Below are 15,655 nucleotides of genomic sequence, written 5' to 3'. Positions count from 1 at the left end.
CAGACATTTTCAGTATGAGACTTACTCTATTAAAAAGGCCTTGTACACACAGAGCCAGCAGCACAGCAACAGGCAGCCTGAAGGTCTTAGGGAGGTCATATCGGGTGAACAACAGCTGCCATGGCGACGCACACAAACACACACTATTATTCAGGTATATAATGTCTAAACAAACAAACCCATTAAAAATGTGTGGAAACAAATCGCTCCATCATTAAAAAAACAAAGAATCCGTCATATGAAAAGCCAATCAAGAGTTAAACAGTTTAAATAAAAAGAAATAAGGCACAGCGTGTAAGTAGTAAAGCTACTCACCAAACTAATGTTTGAGTCAAAGCTCATCTGGATGTACTTCCAATCAAACTCGATTCCTCTGGCGCCGACCCACAGGGGAAGGAACCTGAACAAACAACAAACATGCAGTTTTTACACAGCTGGGGAAGTTTCACTGAAAAGTTTTCTTCGCAGGAAAAGTCACTGCTAACCTCAACATCACGTGCTCCGCCGTCGCCCAGCCCATGGCAGCAACCATGATCTTATACTCTCCCTTCCCAGCATCACCAGATGGAGACCCAGCAGGTCAGCCAGGTCCACTGTGGCCTTCATGAACTCCTGAGAAACAAATAAACGCGGTTCTACACCTAGACAAAACCTCTTTCAGATCAGCCTTTTGCTCCCTGATCTGCACCACTTAACAATTTTGGGATTAAAAGACAAAGCAAAATTACCAAGCGGGATGTAAATCACTTTGAGTTTCTCTTCTGATTTTAGTTCTGCAATAAAAGGTTTTGCTACTCACCCTTGCAAAGTCAGAAACACCGGCTCCTCCTTCCCAGGTTGGGAAAAATGTAGCGAGAAACAACATCTAAAAAGACAGAAGGATAATGACGGTAGAAGAGTAATGATGAAAAGTAAAGAAGCACTGAGAAACCGGCCGGGAACTCCAAAATCAGACCCTGTTATCTGAGTCAGTGAACACAACATTCAAAATGGCCACCACCTCTTGCTGTTACTGCGAGAATAAACTATTTTCAGGATTTGTGAGGTAACAGAAATTATAGAGTAAGAACAGAGAGAAGCTGTTTTAAATGTAAGATGGATTTTCTGTGGCACCTCTAGACGTCTGCAGGTCTTCATGCAGCAAGTGACTTTCAGCTCATAACAGGAAGGCTGAACAGGACAGCCAAGTGGCTGTTTGGTTTTTATTTTTAACCTGTCGAAGGATGTTTGTCATGAAACATGCCAAAACTGCACTTTTGGAAATCACAGGATCTACTTTTTCTGATGAATACAGAGAAACTGATGTTTGAGAAACGCCAGCTGCAATAAAAACACTAATTACTAATAAAAGATGTAGGGATGCACCGATTTGGAAACTTGGGCTGATGCCGATATCTGTTATCAATATTTATGATACTATATGTATTTTACTAACCTGATGTTACTAAGAAGCTTATAAGAGACGGTAAGAGTCTCAGAACATGTTACTGCTGCTGCCGAGGGGGGCAGGAGTCTACTATGAGTACACAAAGTAATATAATTCTTATTTTTGTAACTTTAGTCAAGCAGTTGAAAGCATAGAGAATAATAAATCAAATACTCACAGGCCGCTGCATTTGTATGTGATGAAGTAAAGGAAATAGGCCAGGGCAAAGCAGTTTCCACAGTGAAAACGTGTCATTGTGTCAGTGAACATCAGCTTCCTGTACAGAGACAAAAATAAACATAAGAAAATAACAAACACCCATCACAGGTTATCATAGGCCACCTTTAGAGTTCAAACTCTAAGGGTACAGTAAAGACTCACTGTTACCTTATTATATTCGCAAATGATAAAATAGTTGGGTTCCTCCTGCGTCTCCAGAGCACATGCAGTTCGGTAAAGTTGTCACACTTTTTTTTCAGGTTTTTGCAAATGCACTCTCATCAGACCCCCCCCCCCCCCCCCCCCCCCCCCCCCACACACACACACACACACCCACACACACACACACACTGTCCGGCCTTCTAGATTTCAAAACCAAACATTTCCAACAAAGGCTGTGGGAGAAGGACCTCGCTGCAGCAAACAGGAAGGGGCAGGGACAGACCACTGTCAGTCTCATATCTTATTTGGAAATGGGACCATTGCACTCCGGAAGTGAAGGGGGCGCTATTTCTTTATTATCCACGGTCTCCCGTTTTTATTTTCTTTTGAAATCTGTGATATATCTTCATGTTTAGGAAGGAGTTTCACTCTCAGCATGTATTTGAACTTGTGTCTTTTATTTACTTCAGCGCAGCTCACAGTTTTTACCAAATTCTGTAGCTTTCATTGTACTTCTAAATCCGCTCCATAGTCGCATCTTTTCGGGCCTGCTACCGCCTCTAGTGGCGAGGGAGTGGTAACACAGCTAAAATAATTACGTCACTAAATGAGAATACCACAATTATTCTTTGAATTATTGACAACATGTCTCTTAATTTTGTTTGTGAATGTATGTAAATAAACAGTTAGATTCAGAAAACTGCACAAATGAATATCTTCTCGTGGGTCTTTGCCCTGCTGGGGGCTCAGGACCCCTAAAGGTCAGATCCTAGAATCGCCCCTGTCTGTGAGTGTTAATATTGTTTAATAAAACTAGCCTCATGAGATATTGTGCTTAGGTCTTCAATAACTACTGTTTGCTCTTTAGAGAGGCATGCTAGTCATTAGCGTCTCCTTCTAGCTTGTAAAAGCTAGCTAGAAGGAGAGGCTAGCTGTAGCTGGTGCTAGTATTCTCCTTCTCATTTGCCTGCTCCGGTTGTTTAGTTAGGGCGCCAGCCTATCATTAATCAGCCTTCAGAATGCACATAGCCTCCTGTGAGGAGGATGTAGCCACGCTAGTTGTGCAAAACTTTTAATTTTAGCGCTGAAACTGCATCATAGCTCTTATCCCCATTGCTTGTGGACACCTTTTCCTTCCACCCAATTTCCCATGAATGCAGAGTTAGCCGTTTAGTGTCTGGTTTCATCTGGTGGCTAACCCTCCTTGTGGAAGAAGTCAAATATGTTCTGCTGCAGCCCTGAGTTTTCCTGGACCATAACATCCACAGGTGTGGCACAGTGACTGTGACTGTTACAGGGTCACTCCTGGATCTGCTGGACTCAACATCTCTGTCAGCATCCCCACTTCAAAGAAGCGCTCCAGTGGTTTGTGGCTTTATTTGCCTTTTTTTTCTTTCTTTTTTGTCAACCCCCCAGATGAGCATATGGCAACACAATACAAAGCATTAACCCAGCCTCCTGTCAATACCGAGAGTGTGCCACTCCCACTGTGAAAGGTGAACAGCAGGACACTCGTGCACGCCTGCGTGAGCACACACACTAGCTAGCTCACGGATATTGCTGCGGAGCGCTCCCCCCCAAAATGCTTTGGTTTTCAGATGAAGTCCTTTCACCCCCAGCAGGCAGCAGCTGCAGGACGACAGCCGGAGCAGTCATTCAGAAACGCACAGCTGATTACCCTTCATTCAGGGAGGCAGGAGAACACTTGGGGCAAAACATTTATTATGTCATCATGCTAAGCCTGTGTGCTTTTTGGGCCCGTCTTCCACATAAGACCAAGAGAATTCCATGGAAAAAAACCCAACAAGAACCAGTCAGAACAGAGGAGCTAACTCCTTGTGACAACATGTTGCTGTGCTTCATGATTTTGTTGGACTGGGCATACAGAATCCTACCAGGTCCTTGTTGCTATAGAAAGAATGAGGTTGCTGAGGGACATTTTCCCTAATAATACAGGGTGCTTTTATGTATTTTTTAACAGTATGTATAATTCTGACCCAACCACAGAAAGTCTTCATTCAAATCAAACTTTTGTGCCCAATTCATGTTTTTTTTATTCTCTCAAATTTTTTGATGTATCATCCTTCCACCTTGAAAAAGGAAGTGTCTTGGTGTATGTAAACTTCTGACCAGCAGTGTACGCTTCTGTGGCAACGTTTCAGTTGTCAGACTCTGTTTGTTTCAAAGTCAGCAACTCATATCTAGAAACTGCCATTTTAAAATAGCAAGTCCTAAAACCAGTGGGTCTTGCTAACTACTTTTAATATGGCAGATTAGCTAACGGTTGCTAGCAGTTCAAGCTTATGTCATTCTATCTTCCTTCAGTTTACATAGTCAAGCACTAAACACTTCTCTCTTAGCGGCAGGGCATGGTTGTTTACAATGCACACAATTTCTGGTTAGCTTCTTAGCGTTGAACTGGTGCATTACGTTACGGCCAAATGTTAGCGACTGGGTACCAATCAACCAGGCCACGCAGAAACGTAATTTCATCAGATGCCGGCGTTACAATTGGCTGTAATAAACAGGAAGGGGAAAGTAGCATAGAGAAAATGGAGAAAAATTGAGAGTTTTGTTCTGTGGCGTTAACTAGTGTTGGCAATGTTTTCACACATCGTGGAACTGTCCGGAAAGATGCAAACAGAGGAAAAGGCCGGTTGGCCACGGGAGATAAATGTTAGTCAGAACTTATTCTTTAAATTTGTCTCCTTTAGTGTGTTAACTATTTTTTTTGGAAAAGCCAAGAGTGGAATCTTTTTTGCGAAATAAAGGAATTTGTTAGGTCTAAATACCTATTAAACAAAACACAGGAAAGACAAGAGAGTTAAATTCTTTTTGTACTCGCGAGGAGAGCAGACAGAGAGATGCTTTCAGTTACAAATCTCCAACCGCTCTGAAAACACATCTCCCGCTCCCTCTATTTTATTGCTTTTTTAGGGGACCCTCTTACACTGAGCGCTTTAACTCTCAAAGGGAGGGGAAAACAATTTATCACATTGTTGCAGCGCTAATGACATTTACTATTAGACACATGTTATCTACACTCTAAATCTTTCTGCTCCAGTCGAGTACCAGACACGGCGTCGAGTACCACAGGAGAGCAGACAGAGTTGTCTCCGCTATCTCCATGAAGGCTTCACTGCTCTCTTTCTCAAAGAGGTCACAGGAAGGAATCATAATTATTCAACACACAGAGACATTACTTAGAATAGAGGAAAAAGAGAAAAAGCATATAATTAAACATTATCTAAATGTTACTACAAAGCTACATGATACAACGAATATTTGATAATTACTAAAAATACAATTTATCCAACAGAATTATTTTGCGTTTTGCAGATTCCACCATCCAGTTGCAATGCGACGCTAATAAAAACATTCATGGAAACGCTGAAGAGTGGAACCACTCTGTCTGCCTTCTTGTGCAGTTCAAACCTGAGCTCTCAGGTGACCAGTGACAGTTTTACTCATGATGATTTAAGTGCATCTCTACAAAGAATATCTGTGTTTTTCAGAAACGCAAGATTTGTGGCCTTTTAGCAGAGCTGACTCAAAAAGCACACTCAGCTTATCAAAGGCAGAAAAAAAAAATCTAAAGAAAACCCAGGTGAGTCACTAGGAAGCTCTGCGGTTAGCATTCAGAATCGAGACAAAGGCAAAACAGAGACTGTAGTCTTTCATTGTGAGCTCAGGTTCAGGTGACTCACCTGTACAACAGCAGCAACTGAAATATATACCAGTCTACTTAGATTACTTCAACTCTTAACAGGAATGGACAATGTAGTAGATCTCACCATCATTCATATGTACTGTACATTTACCTATGTACTATTTTTCATCAGACATTGTCCTTTCACTCTCATTTTATTTTTCACAATGTTTCACACGGAGACAGTCTGGATAAATATACCACAGGCCGTTTTCAACCAGTTTTAAAATGGAAATGTCCTCGAAACCAAAGTGGCCCAATGTGAAGAAGTAATCAATGATCTCTTTAACAACGTTTTCTGGAAAGTTGAGTTCAATTTCTCCAGCCACAGCCAGGCCTGCTGACTGGCTGGCCCATAGAATTTGGAAATCACTGAAACAGAACCTACCAGGCAACATGAAGTAGGCCAAACAGGCTGAAAAAAAGCAACACGTTGCGCCACAATCTAAGAGAAATCAGTAACAGGAATAAAACATCAAACATATGTCAGTCTGGAAGGGGTAACAAAATTATTTCTGAGCCTTTGGGACTTTATTCAACAGAAGTAGAAACCTGGAACAGTTGTGAAGCTTTCCTGAAGTGAGCAGCCTCCCAAAACAAAACAAACAAAAAAAAGACTCAATCAGGAGGTTCAAAAAGAAGAACAAGATCTAAAGCAACTCGTCTCAAGTCTGCTGTGTTCTACACGGGTTCTGGAATCCAAATATTATATCAACTTCCATCCATCCATCCATTTTCTGTTCACCCTTGTCCCTAATGGGGTCGGGAGGGTTGCTGGTGCCCATCTCCAGCTACGTTCCGGGCGAGAGGCGGGGTACACCCTGGACAGGTCGCCAGTCTGTCGCAGTATATCAACTTTCCAATACAATATATAGTTTTTTGATGACTTACCAGAAACACTAAGAGAGAGAAAAGCCCATAACTTTAAATGAACTGTAGTGATACTGGAAATTAGAGGTGGGGGATATGGACTTAAAGTTTTATCACTGTATTTTGCGGTACTATTGTGATAACGATAAAAGTGATGATAAGACTTCTGTGTCCGTATGACTGCGGCAATTGTAGCCCCACAAGCTCAGTTAATGCTCCTGAGAAACGTTCCCTTTTGTTGGTAACGTGCTAAAAGTCCCGTCAACTAACTGTAACTATCAAAGGGTCAGAGTTCTGGTATTATTAGGGCTTTTGGAAGGCAAAAAGAAGGCAAGAGAAAAAAATCCTTCCAGCTGCACAGCATAAACCAGAGAGAGCAGTCATCCAGTCATGCAACAGCCCAACAAACCAGAGCCATGCTGAGTGGTGCGACTCTGGAACATGACATAACTTACACATTAGTCATGGTAAGTCGTGTTAAACGTGACTAAATCCTGTCAGGAGAAACTCCGGCTGATGTGACACAACATTTGACACAGGCTGTACAGTTTGATTTGGGTTCTATCAAATCCAAAAATGGAAAATATATATATGTAAACCTCTGAAGAAATAATTTAGGGCGTGGCAAGCGATGGCGTGTCAGTCCTCAATGTGGCCATCGCAGGTTCAAGTCCTTCGCCGCATGTCTTCTCCTCTCTCATGACCTTCTGACCTCTCCACTGACTGACAAACAAAAGCCAAGGGAATTAAAAAAAATTTCCTGAAATAAATAAAAAAAAAAAAAATTAAAATTAAAGGGAAGGTCATAAAAATGAAAGATGCAACTGATGTAATATCAGACTGTCTTTATGCAATGACAGTCTTTGCATAAAGACAAATAAAAATCATTTATTTTCATTTTTAATTTTCAACCCCCATTGAAAATAAAAATCATATAACTTCATAGTTTTGACTCACCTGACATGGACCTTGTACATTTTCATTCATTCATACTTTCATTCAGTCAAACAATGTGTTGGTGTAATGCAACGCTTTACTGATGATTTTAATGTCTGTCACTGGTTTTCACAGTTATAGAAATGATTTTGTGTTTTTGTGACGTAAAACACTTTGAGTTGCCTTGTTGCTGAAATCCATCCATTTTCGTCCAGCCTTGTCCCACTGGGGTCAGGACGCTGTGTGTCTCCAGCTGACAACTGGGGGAGAGGCGGGGTCACCCGGACAGGTCGCCAGTCTGTCATTGGGCCTTGTTGCTGAAATGTACCATAAAAATAAACTTGATTAAAAAAAAATAAAATAAAAAATCGGACCCTGTCAGCCCAGCATGCAGGATGTGTCTGAAAGGTGCAAAGCCTCGGCTGACTGTTTGATCCAGAGGACAGGTGCCACCAAATGCCTTCAACCTCTACAGATCTTACTGTAAGAACCAGTCACCATGGAAACCTGAGGATTGATTCACTGCTCCATTGGCTCTATTGTCTTGTTCTCCCTCAGGACTGTTAGATGTTTTTTTTTCTTCCTCTCTCTCTGGATTAGATGATATTCGACCCGCTTTGGTAACAGGGATCAAACCAGCAGCTCTGGACGCTTTATTGGTCCTGCGGTTGGACTGTGCACACAAAGGGTGGAGTCGGAGCTGCTTTTTTTTTTTTTTCCACCCGCAGGGATCAAATCAGAACTTGAAGAGCCTCAGGAGGAAATCGAAGTTGCGCTGAGGCCCCCGGAAGCGCGGCAGCTTCCCAGCCCGCGCCGAGATGCGTTTGAGAGCCCCGGTCTGCGGGGCTGCCGGATCAAATCACTTTTAAGATTGACCGTGCGGTGAGTGAGTGCGGCCATGCGGCGCACCGCGCTGGCGCCTCCACGCGTCCAGCCCTCTCCGCGGGCGGCGCGTAAAAGCGAGTGGCTCCGCAGCGCCCTGGCCCATCACCACTGCCCCGATCCGGCAGCCGAGAACGAGATCGTCGTCCTCGCCACCGGAATCGACCAGTACCTGCAGGAGGTCTTCCACCACTTGGCCCATCCCAGCCGGGACGACACGGTGTCCGGGGAGGACTTCGCCGCTCTCTGCGTCGTGCTGGGACTTCCCGGAGCTCAGAGGACGCCGGAAGCGGAGGATGGACGCGGCGGTGGCGGAGCGGAGCAGCTGGAGCAGCGCGCGGAGTTCGCGGATGTTTGTTCAGGTTTACCCGAGCGGCTTTCGTTTAGAGACTTTCACTCGCGGCTCTGCGGGTGTTTCCGAGTGCGCACTGCGCCCGGAGTCAGCGGGGGTCGCGCCTGGCGTCTGCCGGTTTCCCAGGACACGGAGCTGGTGGAGAGGCAGATCCGGCTCCGGTGGCCCCGGGTCCGGCGGAGGAAGTGTGTCAGTTTTGACCTGGGTCGAGATCAGACCGGAACCAGGAGCAGAACCGTGAGAAGCGGAGCCGAGGAGGAACTCCGTGAGCAAGGTACGCTCACTGCAGGAGACCTGCTGGATTTTTATACAGATGATCCTTCCAGGGCTCCCGTCAAAATAATAACTTTTGTACTTAAAAATAGTAATAGTAATAATAATAATAATAATAATAATAATAATAATAATAATAATAATAATAATGATAATAAAAAACATATTAAATGTTATGACCTTTATTTGAATTTTATGTGGCCAGCACATGATTTTACACATTTGTTTCAAATAATCTAAAAACAACAACAACAACAAAAAATACATTAAATAAATAAATACTAAATCGGAAAAGTGTGGCAGGATTCATATAGAACTACTCTTGCTCCTGGGAGACTATTTATTGAATGTCTCTGTTCTGCAGTGAGTCTGTTTGCCCAGAATTGTTATTATTTACAACTCAGATCCAGCTCAGGTTGCTTGGATGGAGAACTTCTTGGATCTTCAATGCTCAAATCCTCCAGTTGAATTTAGGTGTGGACTTTGACTGGGCCGTTCTAACACTTCTATATTCTTTAATGTGAATAGAAGTGTGCCGTATAACATATTGGTCATGACGGCCGACGAGTTTTTGAGTAAACAAATGTTTGAAGTTGACAGGAAATTTGAAAATATCACTTGATAATTATGTGTTATCAAGTTATTGAAAGATTGGAAGATTAATACCTGAACACCAACTATAAAGCCTTAAAAAATGCAAACATTTTAAAAAGACTTAAACAAATAAGCACAAGTAAAGCCTGGTGGCCCGCCAGGCTTTTAATACACTGGGGAAAACGTTGGTGTCGTATATTCTCATTTATGTAGATTCTTTTATTCTCGCAAGACTTCCCTTTCAAGCAGAAGTTAGATTTGCATGCAGACATTATGTTCTGCCTCAAGGTGACAGAACATGTTACTAGCTACTAATATACCTTTGCTTGCTAGATAGCTCGATTTTTTGCATCTATCATGGATAAGTGCAAATTCATCGTCAGTTGGCCCGTTAACGTTTGCTTTCGCCACTGCCTCACTTTTGTTGTGAACCCTTACAAGGCTAAGTGGATTCTGTGCAAAATTCCCAAACTTTTAGGGGAGAGCCGCAAACAAACCTTCAAAAATGTCACTTTTTGCTATGATTGATTGGAATACAGCAGGATCCCCCAACAAACTGCTGTATTTGTAGTTTTCTCTGTCTTTCTCTGGTTAGATCTTGATGTCCCCTGAGCAAGGCACTAAACCCCAAGTTGTGAATGTGACCTCAAGTGATTGACAAAGTGATATATATAAGTTCAGTCTGTTCATCGTTTAGAAGTTTGACTTGCAGATATCATTTTATGTGTAATGAAACTTTAATTGAGTTTTTTTTGAATTGCTGAATAATTCAACTTCCCTGTGACGTTACAGTTTAGTTTTATGTCAGTTGCAGATATTTTGTAAATGATCAGCGAAAAGCACCAGGGGAGAATTTCAGTCATTAATGAAGTGTTCAGTTTTCCTTATTTTTTAAAATGTATGAATTGCTTTTATTGGACAAGTCATGGTGGTATCTCCATTTTAAAAAAAATTTTCTTAAGTGAAATTTCTTCACGCTGACTTATAGTGAACTTGAACTCTTAACGCAGCGTCTTCTCCAGACGAGGTCGGCGCTCTCAGGGAACTGGTTGAGGACCTGCGCTCTGCTCTGCAGGGGAGCGACGCTCGCTGTCTGGCCCTGGAGGTCGCTCTCAGACGGGAGAGGAGCCGGACCCCCGCCGGCCCCTGCAGCCAAGGGGCCACCCTTTCTGTTCCCACACCCTGCGGCGAGCTCAAGCAGGTGAAACCGGGACAAACCGACAGGCCTAAAAGCCAGTCTGACGGGACGAGGAAGGGACAGAGGAGGTGGGACATCAGAGACCCCCTGCTGAGGGAACTGAAACTGATTCGGTCGTCACGTGACGGGCAGTTAGAGGAGGCCATCAAATTCAATGAGCGTCTGGAGGAAGAGCTGCAGTGGGCGTACCAGGAAGTTCGCAAGCTGCAGGGGTCGGAGTCGTCCCTGAGGAGGGAGAACAGCCAGATCAGGTGCTCTAAATATTCAGAAATGTAAGAAAGAAAAAAAAAAAGTGAATTTATTGGAAATTTGTGATGATCTGTGATGCTGACAGGAGGCGGGCGGAGGAAGCTAGAGAGGCTCTCAACGTGGGGCTGCAGAAGGTCCGGCTGATCCAGGAACAGGCCCGGTTGGTGCCGCAGCTCCAGTCCAAGATCACCCAGCTGGAGACGGAGCTGCTGCGGTACAGGTACGGCGCCGGGTTCGGTCGGGTGAGCAGGAGAGTTCTGTGTCTGGGCGTGTTTCAAGATCCAGTTACACTTCATTTGCCTCTATCCTTCTCTGACTTCTACAAGTCCTCACTCCTTGAAAGCAGTCAGGTTGCCTCAGAGGCTGCAGTAGGCCAGTGGTGGCGGCAACAGGGCAGCCCAACATAAAAACACAGTTTTTACGGTAAAAGATACAAAATTCAGAGGTGCACTAGCAGGCATCAAAGGCCAACGGTGCACACTGCCTCACGCCCAGTTCACTGCTTCAAATATAGCTAAATCTGTTTTTAATGTCACTGTTACTGGTGTAAAAAAAAAAAAAAACATATTTAAAGTAAATATGATTCTTAGCCTGATGTGGATGGGGGTGAGAGGGAGGTAGTAAAGCCTGGTGGGCTGCCAGGCTTATAATATACTGACAGAAACCCTGCTAGACTTGATCGTTGTCCGTCATTTTCTCTCAATCAGTTTATAATGTTTTTTTTACCCGTCGGTTTTCAAAATGATATTAATGGCACACAGTATATTCAATTTTATTTCATTTTCATTTGGCTCAACAAGCTGAGCAGAGAATCCACACCGTGCCTTTACACACCAAGCAGATGAATGGAAGTAACTTTTTCTCCGCAGTGACACTGATTGTGTTTTGAGTGACTTCATGTAAACAGTGAAACGAACCAACTTCACTCAAATTATGAATGATTCGTCTGCTGTGGCCCGACAGTCTCACAACTTCCTCCTGGTCCTCATGGACCTGATTTTGCACATTATCATGTGTAATCAAATATTTCAGGTGTTTTGTTGTTGATCTGGAAGATAAAATCTCTCTGGCTCTGCTGCCACACTGGAGACTTCAGCCAAAAGTTTTGAAATCAGGGAACATTTCTCCAAGTGAAGTGATCGGAAGTGAGCAAGACTCTCTGAAAGATCGATGCGTTATGTCAAAACATTTCTGCCCTTGGCCACTAAATGGTCGTTGTCGTTGTTTCTGTCTCCGGCAGAATCGGCTGCACCTGCCTCTCTGAGAGCCAGTCGAGTCAACCTGAGGACCCGAGTGGTGAGACAGCTGGAGCGCTGCGGACAGCTGCGGACACGGCACGCCTGAAGGTTTTACTCCAGCTCATTCTCCCCCAGATGCAGAGGGTCTGCAGCGGGCGGTGGAAGGGAGAGCCGCCTCTGACGAAGAGGAAGACGACGGGAGTCTGGAGGAGACGGGAAACTGTTGCTCCTCAAAGGAGAAGAGCGTCGCCTCACGCAGTCCCGGCTGCGGCGAAGGGTCTGTCACCGTCCTGCTCTGTTGTTCATAGCTGAATGTTTGTGTAGAGAGGGATTCGATGCCACCTGTGATCTTCCAGATGTCAGAACAACACAGTCCATCGTCCTCTCTCTCCGAGTCGCTTGGAGCTCCTAAAGCGCCCCGGCTCTACTTCACACGGCACAGACTGCTGCAGCGGGACGAGGCCAAGCCAAGGGGAGAAAAACGGATGCGGCGGCTTTGGAAAGGTAAAGGTGAGTGGTTATTACCTAAAGTCAGCTAAAAACCAAACTTAGGCAAAAGTATTGATCACAATAATCCTAAATATGGTTGGCTGCCCTTTTTTCTTCTTCATTGCAAAGTACCCAGCACTCTGTTAGCTGTAGCATCTTAACCAGGAAAACATTCAAAGATAATTATATGTATTAAGGGCAGTCACAGTATGCCAGATCTATTACTGGTATTCTGAATTTGCATGCATGACCTTCAAGGTCATGCAGTTGTGATCACAACCTGATTAGAATCAGCGTTATCAGAGCTATTTGTCCTAAATAGCTCTGATAACGACGTCATTAAGCATGACAATGACTATAAAACGGGACATTAATAGGGATGGAGGGAATAAGTATTTGAAGTTCAACATCATTTACAACTTTAACTGTGACCAACAGGACAGGACACAGAGCGGTGTGTGTGCGTGTGGGGGGTTGCGTGCGTGTGTGTCTCCAAAGAGGCCTGAGGACGAGGCGGAGAGGACACGTCTGTCTCTGCTGGAGGACAAACTCACAGATTCACTCACCCTGCTGCTACAGCTGCGCAACACGGTGCTCACACACGCACAAACAAACCCACTATCCCACAAGGAGGGACAGAGATGCTCTTCATAAGCTTCACAGCGCCATCTAGTGTTTGACCTGCCAGTTCACTTCCTGTTGCTTTCCATGTGGGTCGTTTCCGGTCTTTCATTTATACAGTAGTGGCTCTTTTAAATGACGTCAGCTGGTTGTATTGTGTGTTTGTACATAAGGAACGGCGTATAGAGGTGAGAGAATGACTAATGTTTAAACTTTGTGCATGTAAGTGCGGCAAGCTCTCACTAGTCTAGTCCTTTAAAGCTCTTTTGTACGCAACACATTTCTTCTAAAAAAAAAAAGGAGGTCTTGAGTCCGATGGTTATCTCTAAGTCTTTACTGGACTTAATAAAAGGAAATAAAAATAACAAACAGAATCAAAACAAATAGAAAGTGACGGTCAAAGGACTGTGTTACTCTCAAGGTGCCAGACTTCTACAATGAGCAAATGCTTTCATCTTTCATAAACGAATGAGTCACTAACCAATCAGAAGGCACCACGTAATAAGCTTAAACATGATATAATTACAGATGCTTATCTTTTTCAAATGGCAACAAATGAAACTCAAAATAACACAAAATATGTTATAATATTTATGTTATAAATGTGTATATGTTATAAAATATGTTATAATATTTTGTGTAATGTCAACACGAAATAACATTTTGTGTGAAGTTCCAAAAATGTATATATGGCTCTTACAGTGCCTGAGGTGCAAGACGTAAAGGTTAAGGGTCACCTGAACATCGTTGCGCCAGCCACATGCCAGGCCGCTGCACGGTGCAATCCCCCACCTCAAATGACCGCCACCAAATGCCATCCAGCGCCTTTGCGCCGCTCTCTGGAACGCCAGGCTGACACTGCAAGAGTTTGAAATTGTTGGCCGATTTTCAAAACCTTAGAGACGAGGCGAACGGTGACAAAAATCTTAAGTATGACAGGTTTTTGTCGTGTGTGTGGTGTCGAGCCACATGGCAGGAGCAAATTCACTCACCAACATTCAGTCTTAGAAAACCTCTGGAGACCAAACGTGAGTTCAGAGTGAACAGAACGAAGAAGAAGCAATGGCGATTAGTTTGTGGACTGTACTTAAGAGAAAAAACAACACAAAGATGTCTCTGATGTCCGCTGGACTTTCTGGTGCGCCGTGACAGTTGTTTTTGGTCGCCTTCAGTTTGTGTCTGTGTTCCCATCAACTCGCTTTCTGATTGGCTACTTGTCACATGCAACAGGCAGCATTGTCATTTGTCCTTGGGGAACATGACACACAATACGATATCAGGCCAGGACAATCCAATGTGACGAACGCCCCAGATTTGAGATTGGAGCGGTTCCGACATCCTTCCAAGTGGACGGGATCGCTCTCAACACACCACACACACACGAGAGGATAATCAGATTATCCACTTGTCCCTTCTCGACACATGGAAGGGAAAACTGGGAGCTCAGTGCATCACTCTTATCAGTCCATTCAGATTACTGATTACAATTTGTCAGCCTCTTCTGTCTGTTCTTTGATCCTCATCACTGAGTCAGACTCTCTGGATTTTCCCTTAGAATGTGTCACGCACGGTCCTGGAGAAAATGGTGGTGGATAGTCTTGGTATCCGCAGCAAAGCTGAAGCTGGTATGTCTGCTCTGCACTCAGTTCATTTCCTGTTCTGGTGTTGCTCATTTGCTAAACCTTTTTGCTGACCTGTGCAGGTCAACCCCAGGCCCTGCAGGCCGCTGGCGCTGACGGCCTCAGCATCCACTTGACCCCCAGCGACCTTCCCAAAGGAAAAGGGGAGGAGGACGAGGGAGGAGGGCAGAATGGAGAGAAACATTTGCATCCACCTGCAGGGCGTCAAACGAACAATATTAACTCTCTGCTCATCTCCGGTTAAGAAGCTAACCTCTGTTATTCCTGTTTTATTGCGTATAATACTGACATGTTTTACACTGTTAACCTTAAATATGCCTACTTAATCCAAATGCTATTTTACAAGTATCTAATTATATAAAAACAATATTTACATTGAGCACTTGTGTAGAAATAAAGAGTTCTAATTATGTACATGTGTGCATTTTGGGTTTCTGAACTTCCTTGTAACCTACCTCAGTCCTTGGCTGCTCAGTCAATAAAGCACATCTACTTATGTCATTGTGTCGATGCGCTTCTTGTGGAAACCAAGCGTAGTCAACATGTCAACTAGCTAAGAAACATGTGACATTTTCAAAACATTAGCTGAAAGTAGAAAAGTAAAATGAGCTGATGACATGGTGAGCAGGGCTGCAGGATGAGAGCAAGTCTCAGTTATGAGGACCGAGCCTCCAACCAACCGGCAGACGGACTCTGTAACAACTAGTTCTGTTGTTATGGCCAGATTTGTTACCAGGATGAACGGGCCTCCTGAATGTCTCCAACAACCGATTTCTTGAGGCGTAAATGGGGGAAAA

At 43.9% G+C, this 15,655-nt stretch overlaps 1 protein-coding gene and 1 pseudogene across 9 annotated transcripts; one reads left to right on the top strand and one right to left on the bottom strand.

Moving 5' to 3' along the window:
• Positions 1–234: 234 nt before the first annotated feature.
• Positions 235–1,931, bottom strand: LOC114135474 (transmembrane protein 147-like; annotated as a pseudogene).
• Positions 1,932–8,075: 6,144 nt separating this feature from the next.
• On the top strand, positions 8,076–15,354 carry LOC114135815 (EF-hand and coiled-coil domain-containing protein 1). 9 transcript variants are annotated; one of them, XM_028003414.1, is made up of 9 exons: positions 8,076–8,830; positions 10,446–10,872; positions 10,956–11,090; positions 12,108–12,166; positions 12,244–12,385; positions 12,465–12,618; positions 13,036–13,188; positions 14,774–14,843; positions 14,921–15,354. In XM_028003414.1, the coding sequence occupies exons 1-9, from the start codon at positions 8,221–8,223 to the stop codon at positions 15,100–15,102; spliced, it is 1,932 nt and encodes a 643-aa protein (XP_027859215.1). In that variant the 5' UTR covers positions 8,076–8,220; the 3' UTR covers positions 15,103–15,354. The 9 variants fall into 9 exon arrangements, with proteins under 9 accessions (XP_027859215.1, XP_027859220.1, XP_027859216.1 ...); XM_028003415.1 differs by having other exon boundaries at positions 8,077–8,830; positions 12,111–12,166; XM_028003413.1 differs by having other exon boundaries at positions 8,079–8,830; positions 10,434–10,872; positions 12,465–12,612.
• Positions 15,355–15,655: the final 301 nt, after the last annotated feature.

This window comes from Xiphophorus couchianus, chromosome 20 (assembly GCF_001444195.1).
Source record: "Xiphophorus couchianus chromosome 20, X_couchianus-1.0, whole genome shotgun sequence".
In the NCBI taxonomy this organism is placed as follows: domain Eukaryota; kingdom Metazoa; phylum Chordata; class Actinopteri; order Cyprinodontiformes; family Poeciliidae; genus Xiphophorus; species Xiphophorus couchianus.
The sequence above is the reverse complement of the archived record's forward strand: the minus strand, read 5'-3'. Positions and strand labels throughout refer to the sequence as shown.